Source organism: Giraffa tippelskirchi, chromosome 5, assembly GCF_054371585.1.
Source record: "Giraffa tippelskirchi isolate mGirTip1 chromosome 5, T2T-mGirTip1v1.2.pri, whole genome shotgun sequence".
NCBI classification, from domain to species: Eukaryota; Metazoa; Chordata; class Mammalia; order Artiodactyla; family Giraffidae; genus Giraffa; species Giraffa tippelskirchi.
This window is the reverse complement of record NC_137279.1, coordinates 15,489,884-15,517,208: the sequence shown is the minus strand read 5'-3', so window position 1 is coordinate 15,517,208 and position 27,325 is coordinate 15,489,884. Positions and strand designations below refer to the sequence as shown.

At 42.5% G+C, this 27,325-nt stretch overlaps 1 protein-coding gene and 1 non-coding gene across 20 annotated transcripts in view; one reads left to right on the top strand and one right to left on the bottom strand.

Moving 5' to 3' along the window:
* Positions 1-27,325, top strand: part of RGL1 (ral guanine nucleotide dissociation stimulator like 1) — a 276,237-nt gene that overhangs the window by 198,268 nt on the left and 50,644 nt on the right. For all 19 annotated transcript variants that reach the window (XM_081492484.1, XM_081492488.1, XM_081492471.1 and 16 more), the window contains one exon: positions 8,404-8,481. In XM_081492484.1, the coding sequence (XP_081348610.1) occupies positions 8,404-8,481 (78 nt within the window). The remainder of the gene's footprint in view (positions 1-8,403; positions 8,482-27,325) is intronic.
* LOC145508020 (U6 spliceosomal RNA) lies at positions 11,503-11,609 on the bottom strand. Its single transcript, XR_014055289.1, has one exon. It is a non-coding gene; the product is annotated as a U6 spliceosomal RNA (small nuclear RNA).

Sequence of the window (27,325 nt, the reverse complement as noted above, 5' to 3'; positions counted from 1 at the left end):
GGTAAATACCAGGGAGCAAGAATTTTGGATCATATGGGGAAAGTATATTTAGCTTTGTAAGAAACTATTAAACTGTTTTCCAGAGTTTCTACACCATTTTGTATTCTCATGGGCAGGGAATGAGAATTCCTGTTGCTCCACATCCTTGAGAGCATTTGGTGTTGGCAGTGTTTTGGATTTTGGCCATTCTAATAGGTGTGTAATGGTATGTCATTGCAGTTTTAATTTGTAGTTCCCTATTGGCAAATAATAGTGAACATTTTTTCATATTTGGACTTGTCATATGTGTATCTTCTATGGTAAGGTGTCTTTTCAGGTCTTTTGCCCATTTTTAAAATTCTGTTGTTTGTTTTCTTATTGAATTTTAAGACTTTGTGTATTTTGAATAACAGTACTTTATCAGGTGGGGCTTTTGCAAATATTTTCTTTTAAGTCTGTGGCTTGTCTTCTCATTCTCTTGATACTGTCTTTTGCAGAGCAGAGGTTTTTAATTTTAATGAAGTCTAGTTTATCAAATTTTTTTCGTGATTTGCGACTTTGGTCTTATATCTGAAAGATCATTATCATACCCCAGGTCATCTAGGTTTTCTCATATTTTTTTTTCTAGAAGTTTAATAGTTTTATGTTTTACATTTAGGTCTATGATCTATTTTGAGTTAGTTTTTTGAAATGTGTAAGGTGTTTGTCTAGATTCATTGTTTTGCACATCAGTGTCTAGTTGTTCCATCACCTGTCGTTTTCTGAAAAGACTACCTTTGCTTCACCGGGTTGCCTTAGCTCCTTTGTCAAAGATCAATTGACTGTATTTGTGCAAGTCTATCTATGAACTTTTTATTCAGTTGATCTATTTGTCTATGTTTCCATTAATACCCCGCTGTCTTGATTACTGTAGTATTATAGCAAGTCTTGAAGTCAGATAGCATCAGCCCTCTGACTTTGTTCTTCTTCAGTATTGAGTTAGCTATTCTGTAGTTCTTTTGCATCTATATATAAACTTTAGAATCAGTTTGTCAAAATCCACAAAAGAACTTGCTGAGAGTTTGATTGTGATTGCACTGAACCTACAGATTGAGTTGGGAAGGACCATCTTGACAATATTGAGTCTTCCTATGAACATGGAATCTCTCTCCCATTATGTAGTAGTTCTTTGATATCTTTCATCAGAGTTTCATAGTTTTCCTTATATAGACCATGTATATATATTTTGAATTTATACCTAAGTATTTTAATTTTGTCAGAGTACTGATGTAAAAGGAGTATGATTTTAATTTCAAGTTTCACTTGTTTATTACTGGCATATAGGAAAGTGATTGACTTTTTTAAAAGATTTATTTATTTTATTTATGACTATGCTGGATCTTTGTTGCTGTGCTCAGGCTCTCTCTAGTTGCAGCGAGCAGGGGCTTCTCTTCGTTGCGGTGCATGGGCTTCTTATTGCGGTGGCTTCTCTTGTTGCGGAGCACAGGCTCTAGGCACACGGGCTGAGCCACAGCCTGGCGCTGAGTTGTTAATAATGTATTAATTCACCTTAAACCTAAGGAAACTCCTGACTTGTAAACAGATTCTGTGGTTGTCAGGGTGCTGCCTGTTCCTTGCCCCCAGTCCTAACCTGTTTCTTTGGTCAAACTTCCAACCTTCCTTGTATCCGTGGCGGCTGTAGCATGCTAACAAGACAGATCTGTAGCAGATGATTTAAAACTGTTACCAACCACAGGTAGGAGGAGGAGGCACTGAGGAGCCACTGGGCTCTTTGGGGGCAGCAAATGGGCCAGAGAAGAGAAATGGGTGGCCAGGCCTTGGAATGGAAAACCCAAGAAACCTGATGGCAAGGGTGCAAAGGCTATCAGACTTGAGAAAAGACTTGATGTGTGAATGAGAATCAAGTTCTAGCAAGAGACACCTTTTTGTTTTCTTCCCCTGGCAGAATAGGGATTATAAAGTCTTTGATTTTTTTTTCTTGGTCTCCTATTCAGACAATTGTGGGTCAGGGCTGGGGGTGAAGATATTATTGTCAAGGAGAATGTTTGCAGTATCTCGTAACTGTCAAGTGGAAATACTAAGTTTTTTGGGCTGTTAACCTTGCCTTAACTCTCAGAGGCTAACATGAAGGTACTGTGGTGAATCGAAGGGCGAGGAAGGTGGAGGGCCCTTCACAGCAAAGACCTGGAGGGAAGGACTGAGGCTCTTTCTGGGTCTTCTGGCTTTTTCTAATCACGGGAAAACCTTGCCTCAAGAACTGGACCTCGTGTGTGCACGCACGCTGCCTGCTTCTCTGTCCAGCATCACCGGCCTCTTCCAAGAACAAGGAGCTTTTACCTTGTTGTCTCTGACCTTTGTCTTCTCCTCGAATGACTGGCTTCATGATGGTAACAAGACATTTCCAAGGTAGGCTTGGTGGCCGTGACCCAGTAGTCAGGCCACGCTTGGGTGGAGAGGTATCCACCGTGGAGGATATTATTCAGGGTGATTAGAAACATCCCCCCACCAGCTGCTCTGTGGGGCACAGTCCACAGCCCTCACCGAGGCCTCACTTGGTGTTCCCGACATCTGCAGGCTATTTCTCCGTCTCATTATCCTGAGTCAAGGTCAGCTTCTGAACATTTTCCTCATACCTGACCTGTGTTCTTGTGGGTCAGTTAAAGAAAAAAATGCCTCAGATGTTCCCAGGCTGGGCTTGATGAGAAAAGCAAAGGCCCCCAGAGGTCCCTGAATCAGTGGCTTCCTGTGCGGTCTCCCCTGCCCTGACTTCCTCCTCTCTGTTCTCTCATCATCCCCAGTAAGTGGCTTCTGCCCTCTCTTGCCTTCCCCTCCCACTCTTTTATTCATGGTAGCTGAGGGCATGATTTAATTCACTTAGCCAATGTTTAGTGAGTGTCGCCCAAACGCATGCTCTCCTCCAGGCTCAGGGCAGGTACCAGTAAATGAGATAAAAGGTGAAATCAAATCCCTGCCCGTGGCCGGCTTGGCCCCCGGGGCCGGCCCCTGCCGCCTCCACGCTCACCCCTTCTCTGTTTCTGCTTCATCTCTTCTGCTCCTGTCTCACTGGCCTTCTTGACGTTTCTCAAGCACATCGTCCTGCCACTGCCCCAGGGCGTTTGCACAGACTCTCGCCTCCTCTTGGAAGGCTCCATTCCTAGAGATCTCTGTGTCCTGTTCGCTGACTCTTGAAAGATTTTAGTTCATTGTCATGTTCACATGGGTCCTTCCCTGGACACTTGTAGGAAGCTGCCACCTTAGGCTCTCCAGTCATGTCTGAGCACCTTTAGCTGCTTTTTTTTTTCTCCATTGCACTTTTTACCATCTGACTATTATATATTCACTAATCACTAGTTTATTGTTTATCTTCCCCCGCCCCGTGAAAACGGGGGCTGAGATTAGTTCACTGCTGTATCCTCAATGCCCAGAATAGTACCCGAACATAAGCTTTAATAATGAGGACTAAATGAGTGAAAAAAAAAAGAATGATTAAATGAAAAACCCAAGGTTTCTAACCTTAAAGAATTTATCACTCCATGGAGGGAGACATAAAATAAATAAACACAGTAACTGTGGTTTGTGTGATATGGTGGTGACTCGGAGGCTGGGCTCTAGAGCCTGACTGTCAAGGTTCAAATCCTTGCTTTACTGATTAGCTGTGTCTTTGAGGGAAAATTGCTTAAGCTCTCTGGGCCTCCTTTTCTCATTCATTAAATAGGAAGAAGAATAATTCTACCATATAGGATTATGTGCTTCGTCGCTCAGTCGTGTCTGACTCTTTGCGACCCCATGGACTCTAGTCTGCGAGGCTCCTCTGTCCATGGAGAGTCTCCAAGCCAGAATACTGGAGTGGATTGCCATGCCCTTCTCCAGGGGATCTTCCCAACCCAGGGATTGAACCCAGGTCTTCCGCACTGCAGGTGGATTCTTTACTGTCTCAGCCACCAGGGAAGCCCCATATAGGATTATTGTGAGATAATCTATCCATCCAAATGAAACAATTCGTGTAACATGCTTAGCACAGTGCCTGGCCTGTAGTGAGCTCTCAGTAATTATTAACTGCTGTTATCAAGGGATCACTTGCCATAATCAAGTGGAGCCTGAAATGTTCTTTGGGATTATCCCCGTCCTGGTCTGTTGTTGCTGAGACTCTTCTGTTAGGGAGTAGAGGTTAGAAAGCTGCCCCCTGTCCCCCCACCAGAAGGGCTGTCCCGGGGTTAACTTTATCTTAATATTTCTCTGAACCACAGGTGTCCCTGGTCCTCCTTTCAAACACATATTAAACATTTTTTTCTGCCCAGATAGGCTCCAAACAATACATCCATCCCCCTTGGAAATAACTGTTTCCTGTTTAAATATTAGCAACTAGTTAAGCATGAATTTTTTTTCTTTTTCTAGTCATTTTTAGGTAACAGTAAATAATTTATATTTTAGAAGACATTCACAATTCTTTCTTTTGCTTTGTGACTATGGAGAAAACCATGTCAGAAGTTATCCTGATAATTTGTATTTTAATTTAAGTTTTTTGAATTACCATTTAAAGAAGGGCAGTTTCTCAATGGTAAGCCTTCTTAAGAGGTTGGTGCTTTGATCTTAAATCCTAGGGAGGTTTTGCAGAAATTGGAGGTGACATTGTTGACAGGTTTGTCTGTAGCTACTCATTAATTAAATACACACACACACACACACACACACACACACCCTTTTTGCAGAAATTGGAGGTGACATTGTTGACAGGTTTGTCTGTAGCTACTCATTAATTAAATACACACACACACACACACACACACACACACACACACACACCCTTTATACACACATACACACACACTCTTTATTTACTCCCCTGAAGTGAATGAATTGAACTTGACTTTGGTTTGGTTTTTGATGGGAAGCTATGAGAGGGTTCAGGAAACATCAAAGAAACACTCTTAATCTCATAAAACTAACTCGTAACTCTCAAGTGACCTAGCTTGAACATTAAAGAGATCTTATTTCCAATGCTGGTCTAGTTTATTTTCTGTAAGATTTAATTCTCCTTAATGATAAGAAAAGTGCAGGGGCAAATAATTGTCCCCTCTCCAGTCCGTTAAATTCCAGTGGGTTGTAGGCTTTTTAATTTTATCTTGCTTCTAAAGGTCTCCTCTGTAAAACTGTATATATACATTATTTTGCATTTTATACTATTTATGCCTTCAAGATATCAGCTTTAAGATCTTATTTATTTCTTTTGCATTTTAATTTTAGATTTTTTGTAATGATCCCAGCTATCCTAAAGCTTTTTTATCCTCCTAGATTGTTAGAAATGAAGACACAGACAGGTTAAGACATGGGTATAAGTAAAAAGTCACATGATGCCTTTATAGAGACAAATTTGAACCTAGTTGTTAGGAAGTTCATTTTCATGTCTGCTTAGGGAACCCCACTAGAAATAGTCATCAACATTCCTATTGGTGCTAGGCAATGTTTTAAGCTCTAAAGAGACAGAAGTCCTGCTCTCATGGGGTTTATGTTCTAATGAACAGTTAACATAATTACTATGTTAATTGTACAGTATGCTGGAAGGTATTAAAGGCTGTGGGAGAAAATAAAGCAGTGGTGTTAGTGTTTCTTTTACATAGGATGGTCAGGGAAGGCCTCACTGATAAAGTGACATTGGAGTAAAGGCCTGCAGGAGCCCAGGGAGTGTGTCATTGGAGTGGGCCTGGGAAGCAGTTGACAGCAAGTGCAGAGATTCTGAGGCAGGAGGATGCCTGATGTGGGAGGAGCCAGTGAGGTCAAAGGGGAGTGAGTGAGTGTAGGAAATGTGGTCAGAGATGTCAAGTGGCAGGTCCCCTAGGGCTTTGGGAGACAGGTAAGACATGGACCTTTTCTCAGAGTTGGGAAGAGTGGAAGCCAGGGGAGGGTTTTGAGCCAAGCAGTGGCATGAACAGCGTCACTTGGCAGAAGCCAGGAGAGGAGTTAAGTGGCTGTTGCATTGATCTACGCCAAAGATGGCGGCAGTGTGAGCCAGAGTGGAAGGGACGAGAAGTGGTAGGATTCAGGGTATGTTATAAAGGCAGAACTGAAAGGATTTCCTGGTGGGTTGGGCAGAGAAGAGTTAGGGATGCTGCAGCCTTTGAGCCCAAGTACCTGGACCTCGCCAACACATGCGAGGCTTGTTATTGATGGTTCTCATTGGTCTCTGAGTTTTTACCAACCAATCATGCAGGTCCCAATTATGAGCCTCTAGATTCTCTGCTGGCGGGGAGGAGTATCTGAGTGGTCTTCTGAGCAGATGGTACCAGGTTCACTAAAGAAAGAGAACTTCGCTCACTCACCATTGTCAGTTGCTTAGTCCATGACGCCATCTGACTGCACCTGTGGCATCACCTGGGAACAGAACTGAGATGGGTGTTCATGTTATCCCACCACCCTTTCAGTTTTGAGTCTGCAAACGATAGAGAAAGAGCAGCTGAGTATGAGACGCTTAAGTAAAGACATGGGATAGGAGGATCGGGGGTTTTTAGTATAAACATCATCTCTGGAAAGGATATCAGGAGCAAGAGAATGTGTATCTTTCCCTTGTAAAGTCTTTTCTCCCCTTTTATTTCTCTCAGAGCTTCTACTTGGTGCAGTCTTTCCAGGATAACCAGAAAGAGAATTAACAAAGGAACACAGAATGTGATGAAAACAAAATCCCACATTTAGTCACTGAGGGTTGGCAGGCAAGAGTTGATGGGTCACTGTGGTCAGAGGGGTGGCGTGGCATGGTGGCCCCCCCCTTCACTGCACTCACCTCATCTTTCCTACTTAAATAAACCACAGAGTCTGTTGTGAGGGAACATGAGGACAGTGTTCGCTATGATGGTGGCCGAAGAGACAGCCAAGAAATCCCGCTCTGTTTATTTACTAGAAACCTCATTCCCCAGCCCTGCCTTGCTCACAGGGGGCCTGCATTAGTCTTAATCTGCCCCGTTCTTATCTCAGGGAAAGCAAAGGGTAGCCCTGGAAGCCTCTAAATAGCAGGTGCAGAATGAAGAGGAACAGGGAGGGCGGAGGCCAGTGGAAAATATCTTTGGGAGGCCAAGAAGTCCATAAGGCTGATGAGCTCGAGAAAGGAACAGGTGGAAGGGAGGCAGGGGGAGGGTGAAGCCTAAGGGCGTACACTGGACCCTCCCGCGATAGAGCGATGGGGAGACCAGATGGACCAGCATTCGGTCAAACCAGATGGTGGGCTTTTATGTTTTAAAGGACTTATAAATCCTCAGAACAAGGAACCATAAGGGTCCTGGGGCCCTTAATCCCATTAGTAGAAGACAAAAATGTGCTCTTTAAACATGTAAACCCTGCCAGTTATAGAATTTCTGTTACCAAAGCTTTGGGACAGATTGCCAGCTTGTGAAACTCCAATTTTGAACGCTCCACTGGTGGGAAGAGAAACTGCAGAATTAGTCTAGGTGTTCTAAGTGAATACAAAGGCTACTCCTTAAGAATTTGAAGTGAATTTACTAAATGTATATTCTGAGCCAAATAAAACATTATATTTCTGTATGAAATAGACTTGCATTACCTATGGAATTGGAAGGACACCTAACAGTGTGACTAGGGACCGATCAATTATTGAGCAAGTTTTGAGTTTGTAATGAGAGAGATTTTTAAATTTAAGCACCTGTTGCTTTGTGCCCCTGTGTCTCCCTCCCCCAGTCGCTGGAGAAGCCTAGACCGGCCTCAGTGTACACTCTGCTGCTCTCATGGTTGTTGAGACATGAGGATTCTATTCTTCAGTCCTTGTCTCTATCTCAGCCTAACCTGAGGGTTCAGAATCATTCGCATAACCCTTCTCCAGTAGAACTTATCCTCAAGGAGACCAGACTCATAAGCAGAGCATGGAGTGATCAGCTTGTGCTCACGTGTGGTACAGGCATGAAGGCTGTGCAAGCAAAGCCACATGTTCCTTCAGTGGATACACAGAGGGGCAGGGGTGAGGGGTTGATGCTGCAGAATTCAGGAGGAATCTCCCATCTGTGCCTCATGTAATGACTGATTCTCCTGCTAAGAGGAAAAGCACAAATTCATCTAAAATATTCAAAGAAATGTTGAGTAGTAAGAGAAAGTTTTAAGTAGTGTGATTCATTGTTAAATCATTTTTTTGTTCGAATAAATATATGTGTGTGTGTATATATGCATGCAGATACAAACTCTGCATATATATATATGGAAAATGTATGTATACCCATATATTTGTATATATATACATATATACCCATTAAATAAATGTAAAAAATACAGTATCATTTTTGGATGCTATTTCATAAATATTACTTTCCTTAAATACTCCTGAAAAGTATAACTGTTATCTTGTAATTGAGATGGAATAGAATTACTTTCCAGCACCACCAACTGTTTTTTGTTTACATATTTGTGTGTTTGTTTTTCTCTATAAAGGTATGGGAACCTGACAAGCCCAAACTGTGAAGAAGATGGAGGTCAAAGTTCATCAGAGTCCAAGACGGTGATCAGGAAGTGAGTGTGCCTCTCCTCTGCATTACAAGCTCTCTGTCAGGACTTATTATCTTAAAAGACTGTAATTTAGTAGAGTTTTGAAATTCCTTTAGAATGTTTTCATGGTTTTTTTCCATAATGCATAAAGTCATAAAATTACTTTTTGACCATCTAAAATGATATTCATTTATTCAACCAGTAAAAATGTATTGATCACCCCCTGTGCTAAGGGATGCAGCTATAACAAAATAAGTAAGTCCCAGCTCTTAACAAAGGTTATGTTTTAGTAGAGAGAGAGACAGAGAATCCACACAAAAATGAATGAAGTAGGGCAAGAGGGCTAGATTCCAATGGAGTTTGAGTCACATAGGGTGTCAGAAAAGGGCTTTCTTGTCTGATCCAGACACATTGGAGCAGAAGCCTGAATATGGTGCAGGTGAGGCCTTGTAAATGGCCAGAAAGGGAGACTATGGAAGAGGCCCTGTGGTGGGAACGATGTTCAAGAAACAGTGGAGAAGTGGACGAGGCTGCTGCCATGTGAAGGAAGTGGCAAGTGCTAGGGCAGGAGATCTGGAGGGTAGCGGGGCCCCTTGTCACATGTGGACTCGAGGGCCTGGGGAAGCATGTTGCATCTTATGCTAAAGAATGTAAGAAAGACTTAAAAGGTTTTAGGAGAATAGTGCTATGGCCTGCCTTATATTTAAAAGACCTGCTCTGGCTCTGTGTGGAAAATAGACCATGACACTGGGGACGGGGCAAGAGTGGCAGTGAGGAGCCCGGTTAGGACCCTTTCACAGGTCCAGGCAAGGGGTGATGGCAGCACAGACTTGAGTAATAACAGCACTCATCCTTGTCGTAGGAGTGACAACAGGTAGAAGTAACCACCTCTGCAGAGCTCTGGAAGGTGTTGCTGAAAGGATGTACAGATGCAGTGGATGTGGCATGTGAGACAGAGGAGGCACGGATGCCTCCACGGGTTGTGTGTGAGCGCCTGATAGACCAGAGCCCCGGCTTCATGAGACGAGAAAGTCTGGTGGGAGGAGCTGGCTTGGAGGGGAGCTTGTGTCAATAATTTCATCTTACATGTGTTGATTTCGAGGTAATTGGGTGAATCTAGTTTCCTGGGAGAAGTCTGGACTGGTAGACATTTGGGCATCCTTAGTTTATACATGGCGTTTAAAGCTATGGGGTCGGATATGACTTCGTGGAGATGAAGGGTAGATAGAGAGGGGAAAAGTCCAAAGACTGAGGCTTGCTTCCCTCCAGTTAGGAAAGTGGAGGGTCCAGCAGAGGAGACTGGAACAGAACAGGCATGGGCATGGGGAAGAAAGAAGCTGTGTTCCAGAAGATAAGTAGAAAAGGGGTTTCAGAGGGAGGGTGACCAACTGTGTCTAATGCTGACCAGACATCAAGTGAGAGGGGTCTGGGAAGTGACTCCTGCTTATGCCCCGCTCTGGTCTTTGGCACCCTTGGCAAGTGCCGTTTTGGTGAATGGAGATGTGGGTCAAGACAGATTAGAAGGGGAGGAAGTGGGGAGGGCAAGTCTACTAACTACCCTTGGGCATTTTGTTGTAAAGGGGAACAGAGAAATGCGGTGGAAGATGACGGCAAGGCATGGTCTTTTCATTGTGTGTTTGTTTTTTAACAACAAAGAGAGTTTATGCTGATGAGAATGATCCGGCAGCCACTGAATAAAAATCCATGATGCAGGGGTACAGGTTGCTGAAGGAATGAGGTTCTTGAGTTGTTATTGTTGTGCTTAGTTGGTCAGTTGTGTCCGACTCTTTGCGACCCCATGGACTGTAGCCCACCAGGCTCCTCTGTCCGTGGGGATTTTCCAGGCAAGAATACTGGAATGGGTTGCCATGCCCTCCTCCAGGGGATCTTCCCAACCCAGGGATTGAACCCAGGTCTCCCGCATTGCAGGCAGATTCTTTACCAGCTGAGCCACCAGTGTTCTTGAGTAGGTGGCTATATGCCAGGGTGCTGAAATCACTCATGGTTTCATTTTAGGATCAAAAGACTGGGGAGGTAATACGATGGAATTTTTAATTCTTCGGAGGGTTGGATGACGGACTTCTTTCTCTAGGAGCCAGGGATGGAAAGATGAGAAAACTGGGTATTCTTTTAACTCTTGAGTTAGGTTTCAGGTAACTTCTTAATTTTATTGGTTGGGCCATAACCTTCCAGAAAACCAAACACACCAGTGTAGGTGTTTGAATGCCGAGTGCAGAGTGTGGTGAGTAGAACTAATACCTTATTCCTAGAAGGCTTGGGGATGCTTCTTAGAAGAGGTGACTTTTTTTAATATTTATTTTTGGCTGCGCTGGGTCTTTGTTGCTGCACGCAGGTGTTCGTTAGTTGCAGGGAGTGGAGACTCCTCTCTAGTTGAGGCACATGGACTTCTTACTGTGGTGGCTTCTCTTGTTAGGAACATGGGCTCTAGAGTGCAGGCTCAGCAGTTGTGGCGCATGGGCGTAGTTGCCCCACAGCAGGTGAGGTCTTCTCGGACCAGGGATTGAACCAGTGTCCCTTGCACTGCAAGGTGGATTCTTAGCCACTGAACCACCAGAGAGGCCTGAAGAGACGACATCTGAAGCAGGCTTTGAAGGAGGGTGAAGATTTGAGTGGTAGAGCCTTCTAGGAAGAGGGGGCAGTGGGACCAAATCAGGGCCATGTAGTGTACATGACATTTGGGGGAGCAACACAGAATCGGGGTGGCTGCTTCACTGTGTACATGTTGGGTGAGGGTAGTTGAGCTGAAGCTATCATGAAAGGGTTAAACTTCTCACCAGAGAGTTTGGACTTTCCCTGGTTAAGTGGGCAGTCAGCCCTAAAGTTTTTGCAGGAGGGAAGCAATATAATCAGATAGGTAAGTTGAGGGGATGGATTAGGCTTACAGTTTTCTTTTTTTTTTTTCTCTTGTATTTCTTTTTTTAAATTAATTAATTTTTTATTGAAGGATAATTGCTTTACAGAATTTTGTTGTTTTCTGTCAAACCTCAACATGAATCAGCCTTAGGTATACATATATCCCCTCCCAAAAATATGGAACGCTTCACAAATTTGCATGTCATCCTTGCGCAGGGGCCATGCTAATCTTCTCTGTATCATTCCAATTTTAGTGTATGTGCTGCCAAAGCGAGCACCCCTCTTGTATTTCTTTATTATGTCATTGTTGTGCCCAGTCCAAAAGCTGCTGCCTAGCCCTAAATCCTTCCTGACCACGTGCTCTCCACTTCTCATCCACACATATTTCCCTGTTCACTGATATGCATGGCAAACTCTTATTAGATTCAATGGTTAGTCCCACATGAGACTAAACAGCCTTCTTAAAGTGTCGTCCATGGGCCAGCCATCTCAGCATCACCCCAGAACTTGTTAGGAATGCAGAATCTCAGGCCTCACCCCAGATCTACATTAAAATCTATCCTACAAGATCCTCAAGTGATTTCTATGCCTTTTATTAAAGTTTGAGGATCGTAGGATTAGAGGGGTTTTGTTACTGTTAATTTTGTTTGACCATGAAAACTTATGGAAATAACAATTTTTTAAAAAGAAATTTTTATAATGAGTGCTTTAGAACATATGTGAAAGAAGAGATACTGTACAAATTGAGTGGCTAGCTTATCCGATGTAACCTTACCTGTGACCAGATTCAGAAATAAGCATGCTGTTATCTATGTATTTTGGAATCTCATCATATCTAGAGCTACCGTTTAACTAGCCACCTGAACGCTCTGAGGAAAGTAACAAGATGAAAAATATCCAGAGTTTTCTGTTTCCCAGGGGGTGTTTTGAGATGAAATAGGTTTCTGGGAAGTAGCAGTTAAAGAAAATTGATTTGTACCCTGGATGTGAAGAGTCATGCTCAGGCTTTTAAAGGCCTATTATAAACCTCCATTTGGATTCATTGTATATCAGGAACAGTACTGTGGGTGAGACTCCAGGATAAGCTGTTTTAAAGGGCTTTACAGTTTCAAGCATATGAGGCCTTAACAAAGAGCTTTCACAGAGAGCTCCCCTGAGGGGTCCATCATCCGGGGACAATGGTCTTTTCCTAAAGCCTCACAGTGAATTGGTAGAAAGTTCTTGACCCTCTTCCTCAGGCTGAGTTGCCTTTAAAAAAAAATTATGCCTGACGAAAATATGCCCCTTTTTCATATAATGGGTCTCTGTCCTACAAAGAGCGGAATGTGAAAATCCCTTCTCTCTGCTGACCTCTTTCTTCTTTCCGTTTCCCTTTCTTCTTTCTTATTGCTCCCCCCCCACCGCCCCCCGCCCCGTCCACCACTTCTCCTTTCATTATTTTTCATCTCACTTTAGCATTATCTTTTTGTTCTGTTTTTCACATGCTACCCGTCTGATCATTTCTATAACTCGATAAAGCTCCTTGTTTTGTCTTTCTGGGAGGAACTCAGAGAAGTGGCTTCTCCATTCCACTTGTAACACGTGGAAAGTTCCTTGATTATCTCAGAGCTGTGGCAGCTGACTTGCAGCAGTGACTGAAGACGTCCCAATGGCTGATTGATGTGCGGGAGATACAGCTATATGGCAGTTCTCAGTGGGGGAGTTTTGCCCCCACAGGACATTTGGCAATATCTGTAAAATTTTGGGTTGTCTCAACTTGGTGGGGAGATGCTCTGGCCTCTAGTGGGCAGAGGCCAGGACTGCTTCCAAACACGCTGCCACGCGCAAGACAGCCCCCTTTCCCCTCTACAGCAAAGAATTACCTGACCCTAAATATCAGTGGAGCCTAGGTAAGAAACCCTGCTGCACAGCGAGGAGGCTGTAGTCCTCAAGTGAAAACTGTCTGTATTTATGGATATCTAAGTATGTGTAAAAATAATACCACACTTGTCTGGAAATTTACTTATTCATGTCCCTTCTTTTTTTTTTTTTTCAGTATGCAATAATAAATCTGTGCTATTTTTTATTTATTTTTTATGTTTATTTTGGTCACATGGCATGTGGGATCTTAGTTCCCTGATGAGGGATCGAACCCATGCCGCTTGTGGTGGAAGTGTGCAGTCTTAACTACTGGACCACCAGGGAAGTCCCTCATGTCTCTTGTTATAACTGGGTGAATCCAGTGCTGAGGAGGTTGCAGAGCCAGCCTCACGGGTGGTGACAGGCCCCAGGGAACGAGACTGGAGGACTCAGATTCAGGTCCTCATTTGTCACTGTCACCTGCCACCCATTTGACCTATTCACTTCACCTCTCTGTTTCAGTCTCTTTACCTGAAAAATGAAACTAGTGCTCTGAGATTCTTTCAAGTTTAATGATGCCTAGAACCCCTATCTCCAGCCCTCCAGGCTTCTCTGTCCATGGGATTTCCCAGGCAAGAATCCTGGAGTAGGTTGCCATTTCCTCCTCCAGGGTCTTCCCAACCCAGGGATCGAACGCGGGTCTCCTGCCTTGCAGGCAGATTCTTTACCACCTGAGCCACTAGGGAAGCCCAGGATAAAATTTATCTAGTTTTCTTCTCATCTTCTTAAAAATGAAAATGAGCACCAGTCCAAGTTCGATGCATGAAACAGGGCACTCAAAGCTGGTGCTCTGGGACGACCCTGAGGGATGGGATGGGGAGGGAGGTGGGTGGGGAATTCAGAATGGGGAACACATGTACACTCATGGCTGATTCATGTCAATGTATGGCAAAAACCACCACAATATTGTAAAGTAATTAGCCTCCAATTAAAATAAATTAATTTAAAAAAAAATGAAAATGAGTATCAGAAACAGATATGATCCAAATATTATATTGATTGATTGAGAGATGCCTTTGACTGCTTGTTTCTGTTGGAAAGACTATGTAACTTGTTTTGATAAAAATAGGAAAGAAAAAATAGCTTCTTTGATTTCCTTGTTATTAATCATGACATCAGAACCGCTCACTATGATCATGCATAAAGAGATGGGCTAAAGCATTGTGTTGTGGGGTCAGGCAAGGAGCAGCAAAATGCCCATTGTTTTCCTTTGCTGTGAATCTGTGCTCTTGTGATTTCAGGTGGGAAACAGACGGCAGGAATTCAGTGACACTCTAAGAAGTAAACATCCTGTTTTAGGACAGATGCCTTCAGTGTTGCAGTCCAAGGGTGAGGCGGGTGGAGGTGGGGAATCACTACTGGGCTTAAATATGAAAAGGAAAATGCTCGACTATTGTTTGGGTTTTCAGTTTTTGATGTAAAGCGTAGAGCAAGGCTTACATTTGATACAGGTTCCCAAGTCCCAAGATAACAGTCTTTCCTGTATTTCTGAATATGGATGGATCTAATCAACCTTTCAAAGGATGAAAGAACTTAAAAGAAGGCAAAATGTGGAAACACAGATGAAACAGTCAGGATGAAAGATTGGTGTCTGGTGTCTTGGACCACAACTGGCTAGTGTTCTTCATGAATATCAAAAAGTATCTGAATGTGCCGTGACTCCTAGCCCTGAGTATGCCTGGTTTAGGCTTCGTGCAATATCAGAACCTTCTGAGTTATCTGGCTAAAATGAGAAATCCTTCAGTTGCAAGGAGTTCAGCTTTCAGGGCTTTTAGATGCTAGAATCTTTGCCACAAGGGGATTTCTGATGTTAGTACTAGAATGATATAAATAAGAAGTCATACTATGTTTATTTCGATAATCCCTAAACTTGCCACTGTTTGGGGATCGGGAAACTCACTTCCAATGACAGAGGAAAACACGTCTGCCTGTGTTCTCTGCCTGTTCATTCTCCTTCCTGCTGACATTTTTACATGATGAAATGCTATCTCTTTAGAATAATATATAAAATCTGAACCAGATGGAAAAAGGAAGCTTTCCTTAGTGCAGATTTATTATAATCATTGAATTCAGAAGAGAGATTATGAAGAAGTAATATTAACCATATAGAGCCTTGACACCATGAATCTTCGTTCTCCGAAATGTATTTGTGATTAGAATAGCATACATACATATGCATCACTTTATTTAAAGAGGTTTAAAACTCTCTCTTCAGGAATCTTCCTTTTTTATTCCTTTTTAAAATGACTACTGTAATTAATGTGGAAATAGTTTCTGTTTTGCTTTCTTTAATTGACTCTCATCACTTCCCTCCTGGAATGCCGTGTTTTGTTTCCTAAGACTCTGTACCGTAGCAGTGGTTTAAATGGTTGAAATCACTCTACTTTCATTTCTACACATTCAGATATGATTGTCATTCATGTAATCTTTCCCCAGAAGTTGTAAATAGTCACACCAGATTTTAGTTACTGGTAAAGATTTTAGTTACATATAAATAGTAGCAATCTAAGATATTGGAAATGAAAGAAAAGGGAGATGAGTTCAAGGAAGATGGCTGTGATGCTTTTACTATCTGGGAAACTTTATAGTGAAAAGTATTACAAAATCTTCCCATTGAGTTTGCAATCAATATTCATTCCGTCAAATTCAACTAACCTAGCAGGGCAATTGAAATCAATCTGAGTAATTGTAACAAAAATAGGGCAAAGGAAGAGGGGTAAAGAACAGAGCAAAAATAAGATTTAAGATTCTAATCTTGGAAGAATTAAAGACTATAATGTGAAATTAATATTTTTTAAAAGTAAAACTCAAGAAGAAATGGAGATGCAGTACATCAGATAAAAGAGTCCGGTGTTATCTTAAAACATCCATCCTGGACAAAGAGAAATAGAAATGATAGTTTTAGAAGTCACTGAAATCCTGAATCAAAACTGTGTGTTTAAGGGAAGAGTGTAGGCTCCCAAGCAGAAGTTATTAATACTTTTCTGACAGTTGAGGAATGAAACAACATTGATCATCATTGATTCAGAAAGAAGAAAAATTGGCTGCCTGAGAAATCTCCTAAATTTCTCTATGTGTCAGAGAAAGATAAACATCACAACCAGACTCTCACTTCGTCACCCTGCAGGCTCAGAGATGGTGGAAATGATGACACCACTGTCTCCGCCTGGCCACTGCCACTGGCTACAGTCCGAGGTGTGCTTACTTTAGTGCAAAGCTTCCCGCATTTTGTACTTTCTTTTACTATCACAGACATGCTGTGAGATATTGTCCTGATTTTACAGGTATGTAAACTGAGGTTTCAGAACAGTGAGGCACTTTGATTAAGATCAAGCAGCTAGTTAATGACACATCTGTTATTTGATCTCAGATCTAACTGAGATCCAGGACCTGGGTTTCTCACCATTTTGCTGTCCGGGCTGCTGTTTCAAAAAAAGTGTTGGACTCTCTGGTGTGCATTAATCCTGACCGGTCCTCCCCCTCTCGCACATTACATTTGTCTCTGTCACAGTAAAAGGGCTATAGACAGAAGTACACGAGGAGCTAGGGTATAGCATCACCTTTGGGACAAATGCTTTAGCTTGCTAGCATTCTGAGATTGTACAATTTGGGATTATTTCCTCGTTTGGCTTGGCTTTATTATTCAGTGAACACCCTGAGCAAGGGCCCCAAACAGCTGTTAGAAATGTGGAAGTTTGGCTAGTTTCCTGGGGAAGGAGATGGTTTGCAGGATGTGAGGAAAGAAGAAGGACTCAATCTGAGTGCCTGTTTCCTGTTCTCGGTGCCTCGTAGCATCTGTCATCCCCAACGGAAACTCCATTCTAATGGTGAAAAGAGTAGAAGGCCTCAGCAAGTTTTTTCATTAGAGGCCTATTTATAGCATAAAAACTCTGATCCCAGACTGTGAGGAATCAGAGAATAATGAGTTACTGAGGTCCCTGAAAAATAATTTTTGGTGAGTGGCTATATCTCTTTCCAATAATAATGGCCAGAATTCATTGGCTGCTTCATAGGAATAGTTCCTGTGTTAAGTACTCTGTATCCTTTCAGTATCCTCCCAGTAGCTCCGTGCGTTGTTCCTGTTTTACAGATGAGGAGTCTGAGACACAAAAAGACTAAGGAACATGTCCAAGGTCGTACAATAAATAAGTGAGAGAGGGATTTAACCCAGGCCTTAACCTCCGTACTGTGTGGCCCCTACTTCTTTCCCTGTGATATGAATGAGACTGTTTCTCTTAAGTACTTAGGTTGGACCTTCTTGTTCATCTCTGCTCCCCACCTCCCCTTTGGACATTTTAAATGTTTTAAACAGTTTTAGATTTATATGCAATTGAGCCAGTAATACCGAGTTCCCCTATACCTTCCTCACAGTTCCCCTTGTTATTAACTTCTTAGACGAGTATATACATTTGTTACAACAGTTGAACCAACGCATTGTTAATGAAAGTTCATAGTCTAGTCACAGTTCCTTGTTTTTCTTTTTACCTAATGGCCCCCATTCTATTCCAAGACTGTCCAGGACAGCACATTACCTGCAGTTGGAATATCTCCCTAGGTTCCTATCAACTGTGACAGTTTTTGACTTTTCTTGTTTTTGGTGACCCTGACAGATTTGAGGAGTACTGGTCAGGTATATTTTAGGGTACCCCTTTACTGTGCTTCCCAGGTGGTGCTAGTGGTAAAGAATCTGCCTGCCAGTGCAACAGACACAAGAGACACAGGTTCAATCCCTGGGTTGTGAAGATCCCTGGAGAAGGGAATGGCATCCCACTCCAGTGTTCATGCCTGGGAAATCCCATAGATGGAGGAACCCGGTGGGCTACAGTCCATGGGGTCACAAGGAGTCGAACACAATGGAGCACACACACATAGCACCTCTTTATTAGAATTTTTCTTGTAATTAGATTGATATTTTCCCTCATAGTTAGACTGAATTTATGAGGTTTTGAGAGAAATATCACAGAGGTAAAATACCATCCTCATTACATACTATCAACATGATTTGTAATGATTGATGTTGTTCTTGCTTATCTGGATGAAGTACTTATTTTTCGGGTATCTCACGACAAATGTCTTTTTCCTCCCCCTTCCTTTCCATTCTGTATTGGTTGGAAAGAAGTCATTATGCACAACCCTTTTGTTTCGCTCCCCTCTTTTCAGTTCAGTTCAGTCACTCAGTCATGTCCGACTCTTTGCGACCCCATGAATTGCAGCACGCCAGGCCTCCCTGTCCATCACCAACTCCCGGAGTCTACCCAAACCCATGTCCATCGAGTCAGTGATGCCATCCAAGGGCGAAGTATTTACCCACCTTATTTGGAAAACTTCTGCATGGGAGATTTGTCTCCTCCATTTATTAATTTGAACTTCCCTGGTAGCTCAGCTGGTAAAGAATCCACCTGCAATGCAAGAAACCCCAAGTTGATTCCTGGGCTGGGAAGATCTGCTGGAGAAGGGATAGGCTACCTACTCCAGTATTCCTGGGCTTCCCTGGTGGCTCAGCTGGTAAAGAATCTGCCTGCTTTGTGGGAGACCTGGGTTCAATCCCTGGGTTGGGAAGATCCTGGAGGAGGAAATGGCAACCGACTCCAGGATTCTTGCCTGGAGAATTCCATGGACTTCTCCATAGTCCATGGGGTTGCAAAGAGTTGGGCACAATTGAGTGACTTTCGCTTTATTAATTTATTCAGTCTTTTGTTTACACCAGTATAGACTTGTGGATATTCATTTATACTATGGGATACAGCACAATGCTACTTTATGTATTTTATTGCTCAGATTGTTTCAACTTTGATCATCAGGAGCTCTTCTCTTTGTCTCCTGTGTCACTTTCACATGCCCCTAGCATTGTGTTTGTTTAAGCCCATCTTGTAAGATGTTCTAGACTCATCTTGTGTATTTCCCATCCCAGTCTTAGAATCAGCCATTTCTTCAAGGAGACCCGTTTTATTTTTTATTGGAGAATGATACTGGAAACCAAGCTCTGGGTCCGAGGTGTGCTCATTGCTCCTGGGATGTCATTTCTTTTAGACCCTCTCAGCTGCCATGGCTAGGAAATATATGTGTATATTAATTATGTGAATATATGTGTCTATACGTATCTTTATGTATAACCATTAATATATTATGTTAAACATGAATTCTTACTGATGTCTTTAGCTCTGATGGTCCATATGGACCATTCTAGCCGCCTCCCCTGGCTTATTTGTCAGTTTCCTCTCCAACAGTGAGAAAGCTGACTTCTACCCCCTGCTCTCCATTTGCTTATTCAGTTCCACTGTGTATGTATAGCACTGTCAGAATTGTTAACTCACACCCCTGAAGGAAACAGCTTCTCAGCTAGAACCCAGTGATTATGTGCAGCTCCTTTTGCCTTTAGTCCTTGATCTTAAAGACTGTAGTTCTTCTTTTTTAAAATAATAAAAATAGCTCATGTTTTTGAGCACTCACTCTGTCCTAGGGACCATTCTGAGTCCTTCATGTGTATTGTCTCTTGTAGGCCTCGCAACAACTCTGTGAGGAGGGGTCTATTATTATATCTGCTTTACAGGTGAGGAAGCTGAGGCATAAAGAGATTAGGTTAGTCTAACCAGCCAGAGGGTCAGTCTGACTTCTGGAGAGTATTTAGCTGCGTTGGCTATACTGCTCACGAAAAACAGGCGTTTAGGAGACTTCTTCCTTTTGTTTAACGGAGTGCAGTCACTGATGTACTGAAGAAGATTTGATGGTATAGGGGTAAGTCTCCGCAGAGCAATTCTCTCCAATTTCTGCAGATTTGCCTTCAGATGCCGGGGCCTGTGTGTGTAGTTTGGGAATCAAAGACGGGTGTGTAAGCACTTGATTTTGAGTTAGTGGTTTTGAGCTCATCTCCTCCTCCTCTTGGCCCTTTCCTACCCATGTTTACTCTGTGTGTCCTTCCTGTCACAATCTTTTTCTTCCTCCTCCTTGCCCTGGAGCTTTTTCTCTTCTTTAACTGCCCATAGCCCCTCACTGGTTTTTCCGCCCCGTATTGCTTTCAGGTGCTTAGCCCTGACTCTGTCTTTGCTTACATTTGTTTCCCCAGGGTCTCTCTGAAGTTCTCTTTTACTTTCCCTCCCAGGGTTCTAATCCCTCCTCATTACTAGTACCAAAATGTACAATGAAAAATGTACAAGAAAGCATTGCAAGATTACCTTGGCGAGTCCAGATAATCTTTCCATCCTTTACATGCTTTTTCAGGCAAAAATGGGGGAAAAAAAACCAAAAAACAAAACCTCTCTGCACCTTCCTTTGTTCTTTGTCATCAGGAAAACCATCTAGCTAGGGGTCTCAGAGGCGGACTCTTAACTGGCAGGCTTCCCGGAAACAGAAGAAAACTGTTTTGTGATCGGGAGAGCCAGGTGGAGGGTCTAGCTCAGGGTCAGTGTCAAGGTTCCTTGGCTTTCATTCCCCGGGGGGCAGAGTGCATTGGCTCCCACCCGAAGGGGCTGGCAATGTCCCGTGCGCCACTGCCTCAAAGGCCACCCTCTGCACGGATCTTTTTACCTTTTTGTTACCTATGTGAGGGAAAGATTCAATTCTTGGAGAATATCCTAAAACAGAAAAATGTTTTGCTGCTTTTAAAAAAATGTTTCCATGTCTTATTTTCTGCTGATGATTAAGTAACGATAAATTATTATCTCACCTAGATTTCTGGGGAGAGAAAGCAGCTCTAAATGGACAGAGTTATTCTTTTTGTCATAATAATCCTATTTCTTGGCTTGGAAGTTTCACATCATGGGAGCAGTGACTTCATGCCTAGAAGTTTTTTTCATTAAACCTTTTGCCAATTCTAGAGTATTTTACTACCTATGGGATTTCAAAATGATTTAATGCATTTACCTTAAAATCCCCATATGCATTAAAAATCTGTGGTTTGCGCATAATAGCAGCCTAATACTCACCTCGGTCAGCCCTCTTATTCTGCATTGCATACCTGAAGTTCCCTGAGAGTGATTAGAAGTTTTGTACTGTTTCCTTATACCTCTCACCTAAGACATTTGTCCAGTGTCTTCCAGTCAAGTGTTATTAAGTGTGATTTCTATTTGGCTAAGAAATTGAATGAGTATAGCAAATCTCATCATGCTCCATTTATCCCCTTTCCCTGTTCTTTAAACAGACTTCCCTTATATCTCTTAGATGTGTTTTGCATTCTCTCACCTCAGGACCTTTGCTTATGCTATTACCCGAGAGCCTTCACCCCACTAACCCTCCTTATCCTTAAGATCTTTTAACATCATTTACTCAGGAAGACACTCCCTGGAGCCCTGACCAGGTTCACGTTCTCTGAAGGTAAATGCCCTCTACTCCCCTATTGTGACATTTATCACATGAATAGTTTTTGTGAATATGGAAAATAAAGGGTACCCGACAGATATTAGTTGGATTAGTGAATTCATTTTCCCAAGGGAAATTTTTACTTGTATTAGAAGTAAAAGTCTTGGAAGCCACCTCCGGGCCTGGGCATGACTTCCTACCCTGCAGACCATTGTAGGTTGGAAAAAGTTCACATACTACAAGGATTTGCTTCTTGCCAAGAATGCCTGAGGTAGAGAAAGCGATCCTGGTTGTCTGCTCTGCCATCAGATTTGGGCCCCTCCCACCCCCCAACCCCATCCTTCTTAATCAGACACAGTTTCCCTTGGGCCTGAGGCACTTTGCTCTGTACCCTACTAAGACTACTTTAGAAAAGAAAGTCTTGTGCTGGCTTTTCTCTTTACTGAGTTTAGGTCATGTCATAGTCTTTCCATTTGGCTTCAGAAGTTGTTTCTTCAGTCTTCACAGATCATTGAAGAAGCATGTCTTGTAGATCAGTGGTCCCTAACCTTTTTGGCACCAGGGACCAGTTTTGTGGAAAACAATTTCTCCATGAACAGGGGAGGAGGGGGATGGTTTTGGTATAATTCAAGCACGTTACATTTATTGTGTCCTCTACTTCTATTATTATTACATCAGCTTCCCCTCATATGATCAGGCATTGTATCCCAGAGGTCAGGGACCCCTGTTGTAGATTGTGTTATATGTTATGTTCCTGAATTGGTCTATCCTGAGGAGGATGTCTCAGGGGTGTGTGTGTGTGCGCGCGCGTGTGTGTGCGCATGCGTGTGTGCGTGCATGTGTGGTAGTTGCTCACAGTGATTCTTTCAGCAGACCTGGAGCCAAAGTGTTGTAGAAGTATGGTTTGTATCCCGTGTCACACTTTCTGTTTTATGTGGCAACTTTTTTAAGTTCTTTCCATGAGCACTAATTGATTTTCATTGAGCCATACCTTTCTTAATCCCTCCCTTTTGTGACTTATGGCTAGTAGTCTTAAGACTGCTAACAGTCACGTTTCTCTCCAGATATCTCAATATCCGTATTGGCTTTATGTCATTTGAAACTCAGTCCATCAGTATCGGGTTGATGATGGCAGGTGTTATTGTCTCTCCTCCAGGTAAGGGTCAGTGGAGCTGAGTGACTGGTCCAGCTCCTGTTGTTCATAGGTGGCACAGTGAGGATGGGAACCAGGTTTTTCTTGAATCTCATATTCTGTTTACAGAGCCAGGTAGTTTCTCTAGTTTAATTGTCACACCTTTCCTGTAAGTTTTTGACTTTTAACCAGGGCTTCTCTTTATTATTAAGGTTCTCTACATCTTTCCAACTAACCAGTTCTGGTTAGAATGCACATTAGATCTTAGGACTGGAGCCAGGAAAGGTAAGGTGGAAAAGCCATTGGCGAGTAACTCTGCGGTCTCTGTCATGATATCGTGACGTTGCATTCCTTTTTGAAATTTTCAAAGTTTCACATTTTATCTACTTAGTCTATCAAAAACAGAAAGTGTCTTCCCAGGACTGGCAAACATAAGGTTGCTATGAGCTTTGGGCTCATGTGCAGTCCTGTCCAGAAAGCCTGCCTCCCTGGGATGCTGATAAACACTCTGCTGATAGGAGGGCAGGGGTCTGCCTTGTGTTGTACTGTGCTGTGTCTTTCTCTTCTTCTTCCTCCGCTTTCATTTCTCATCTGTGTGAAAATGCTTTTTCTAGCTGATTCAGTATCTGGGTTGGTAGTGAGTTTTCAAAGCCTTCTTGGGCTAAACTGTGGGAAGGGTACTGTCACAAATGGTGAAATGAGTAGATTGCCAGAGTTAGTAGAAAATACCAGTCTGAGAAGGATGAAAAGTACATCTAAAGGCAAGTCCAGTATGGATTAGGGTCCCTCTTGAGAACTTGCCCAGACCTTCTGGGGCTACAACTTGCCATGGGAGTAAGTTCTATATAATGTGCCCTATAGGAATACACAAGTACATAGGCATGTAAATAAGAATTTGCATTTTTTTTTGTAATTGTGAGAACCTAACAATAACTTTGACTATTGATAACCTAACAATAACTTTGACTATCAATAACCTAACAATAACTTTGACGTGTGGATCACAACAAACTGTGGAAAATTCCTCAAGAGATGGGAATACCAGACCACCTGACTTGCCTCCTGAGAAATCTGTATGCAGGTCAAGAAGCAACTGTTAGAACTGGACTTGGAACAACAGACTGGTTCCAAATTGGGAAAGGAGTACGCCAAGGCTGTATATTGTCATCTTACTTATTTAACTTATATATGCAGAGTACATCATGTGAAATGCTGGGCTGGATGAAGCCCAAGCTGGAATCAGGATTGCCGGGAGAAATATCAATAACCTCAGATATGCAGATGGTACCACCCTTATGGCAGAAAGCAAAGAGGAACTGAAGAGTCTCTTGATGAAAGTGAAAGAGGAGAGTGAAAAAGTTGGCTTACAGCTCAACATTCAGAAAACTAAGATCATGGCATCCAGTCGCATCAGTTCATGGCAAATAGATGGAGAAACAAAGGAAACAATGACGAACTTTATCTTCTTGTTCTCCAAAATCACTGCAGACGGTGACTGCAGCCATGAAATTAAAAGATGCTTGCTCCTTGGAAGAAAAAGTATGACCAACATAGACATCATATTAAAAAGCAGAGACATTACTTTGCCAACAAAAGTCCGTCTAGTCAAAGCTATGGTTTTTCCAGTAGTCATATATGGATGTGAGAGTTGGACCATAAAGAAAGCTGAGAGCCAAAGAATTGATGCTTTTGAACTGTGGTGTTGGAGAAGACTCTTGAGAGTCCCTTGGACTGCAAGGAGATCCAACCAGTCCATCCTAAAGGAAATCAGTCCTGAATGTTCATTGGAAGGACTGATGCTGAAGCTGAAACTCCAATGCTTTGGCCACCTGATGCAAAGAACTGACTCCTTGGAAAAGACCCTGATGCTGGGAAAGATTGAAGGCGGGAGGAGAAGGGGATGACAGAGGATGAGATGCTTAAATGGCATCACTGACTCAGTGGACATGAGTTGGTGATTGCCAGAGAGGCCTGGTGTACTGCAGTCCATGGGGTCACAAAGAGTCAGACACTACTGAGTGACTGAACTGAACATTAACTTAACTACCTGTGCATTAGCAGAATACCCATATTAATTATGGCATGTGCGTGCAGTGGGCACTGTGTAACCCTGAGAAACAGAGCTGGAGGCAGTGGATAGAGAGGTGTGTGTATGTGTATATATACATATATAGACATACTGTTCATGGGAAAAAAATCCATGGTTTATACATATTTCATCTATTTAAACGTATGTGTACATATACATAGGAAAGCTTAAAAGGATATACTCCAAACTATTAACATAAAGTCATAAGAATAGGATAGAATTAGGATGAAGGGGGGGGTAGATATTTTGTTGTTTTAGTTTATACACATTAATAATAAGTAGTTTATACACATTAATAATAAGTAGTTTACACACATTAATAATAAGTAGTCAGTTTTGTAACTTTAACAATTATGATGGGTAAAGGAGTTAATGAAATATTGATATCTTTAATGTCTGTCTTTTACTGAAATTTTGCATTTCTGCCTGGGTTTTCTTTCAGGTTATGAACCTCTGAGGGGTCATGAGGGTCACTGAGTTGCTGGTCTCACTCTTGGTTGGATGCTCTTTTTGATTTTTAATTGTGTGAATGTGGATTATCATTCTTCCATGTCTGTTTTTCATCAGTGTCATTGAAAGAGTATTTTCTCACTGACATATTAAAGAATAGTGAGTTCTAGTCCTAATTCGAGAAGGCAATGGCACCCCACTCCAGTACTCTTGCCTGGAAAATCCCACGGACAGAGGAGCCTGGTAGGCTACAGTCCACGGGGTCGCTAAGAGTCGGACACGACTGAGCAACTTCACTTTCACTTTTCCCTTTCATGCACTGGAGAAGGAAATGGCAACCCACTCCAGTGTTCTTGCCTGGAGAATCCCAGGGATGGTGGAGCCTGGTGGGCTGCCATCTATGGGGTCGCACAGAGTCGGACACGACTGAAGCACCTTAGCAGCAGCAGCAGTAATTCAGTTAAATTACCCTTCTTTGGGGAGTGCAGAACTGTTCTGTAAGAGTCAATATGATGGATGCAAGCATCAGATTTTCCTAGATTCTGGCTGCCACCCCACCTGTGTGCCTGCCCCAGCTCTGGGCTCACTGCTTATCAACAAAGGAGGGAAATTACTCATAGAAAAAATCATCTTCCTCATAAAAATGACATATCAGAATGCTGCTTCATCATTTTCTTCTTCAATTCATGATATTTGGTTTTGGTGAAGAAAGGAGAAATAACATGTGCTGTGTGTGGGCTTAAGAAAATTGAAGTCTGTCATTTTTGGGGGGGGGCAGTTAGGGCTTCAGCATATGAATTCAGAGGGACTCAGCATTCATACATAACGTAATGTATTGATAATAAGTAAACCAAATATGGAAGGTTCACTGGCTAGTAGCTCATTGATTTCATTTTACTCCTACTTTCAATTAGTCCCAGATGCCAGATTAATTTCTTCTAGCTTTTTACAAGGGAATGAAACTTTTGTTTCTCTTTTTATTCAATCTAGACTAAAGATTTAGAAAATATCGAATTATTTCTAATGTTTGAAATGCCAACTTTAATGGTTCTCTGCCATTTATTTCTTCTGTTACTATGTGATTATAGTCTTCATGTCCCTGTTAGTGAAACAGTGATCTCCACAGCAGTGAAAAGAGTTAATTTATTTTTCTTCTGGGTTTGTACTTCAGTTCCAAAAGTTAAGCATTAAATTGTCTTTAGTTACATTTATGCCTTGATCGTAGTCCAGGTCTCTGCTACGAAATTGAGACTTGGGAAATTTAGACACACCTGTGAAAGCCTGCAGTTTCATATATATGGAGCGTAATGTCTTTTAGTTTCTTTACAGTTTGTTGATTAAGCAAACAATCTGAAGTATAATTAGATGATAATTTTAAAATTTGAAAAAAACCCCTACCCCTTCCTCAAGGACTTTCCTGTAGTTCAAATGGTAAAGAATCTGCTGTGATACAGGAGACCAGGGTTCGATCCCTGGGTCGGGAAGATCTTCTGGAGAAGGGAATGGCAATCCACTCCAGTATTCTTGCCTGGAGAATTCCATGGGCAGAGAAGCCTGGCGGGCCACAGTCCATGGGGTCACAAAGAGTTGGACACGACTGAGCAACTAACACACACAAGTGATTTCATAGTCACCAGGTCATTTTATCTTCACCCGCCTTGAGAATGTTGTTGTTGTTTTAATCACTCGGTCGTGTCTGACTCTTTGCATCCCCATGGACTGTAGCCCTCCAGGCTCCTCTGTCCATGGGATTTCCCAGGCAAGAATACTAGAGTGGTTGCCATTTCCTCCTCCAGGGGATCTTCCTGACCCAGGGATCAAACCCCCGTCTCCTGCATTGGCAGGTGGATTCTTTACCACGGGCCACCTGGGAAGCCCTTTTAAAGAAAAGAAGCTCGTGTAATTAGTAACATGTCTGGAGGGAACAGATCCCCCTGAATGACTCTCTTTTTGTGCTGTGGTCCTTGTTTCACCCTAGGTGGACTCCGCTGAGCCACCAGAGGAAGTCATCTTCATAATGAATGGCCTTGCTTATCAAGCATTTCTCCTTTACCTTTTCCTTTACCTCACTCTGCTACTCACACTGTTTCTCCCCGTTGAAACACATTGTCTCTGGTCATTTGAAAAGC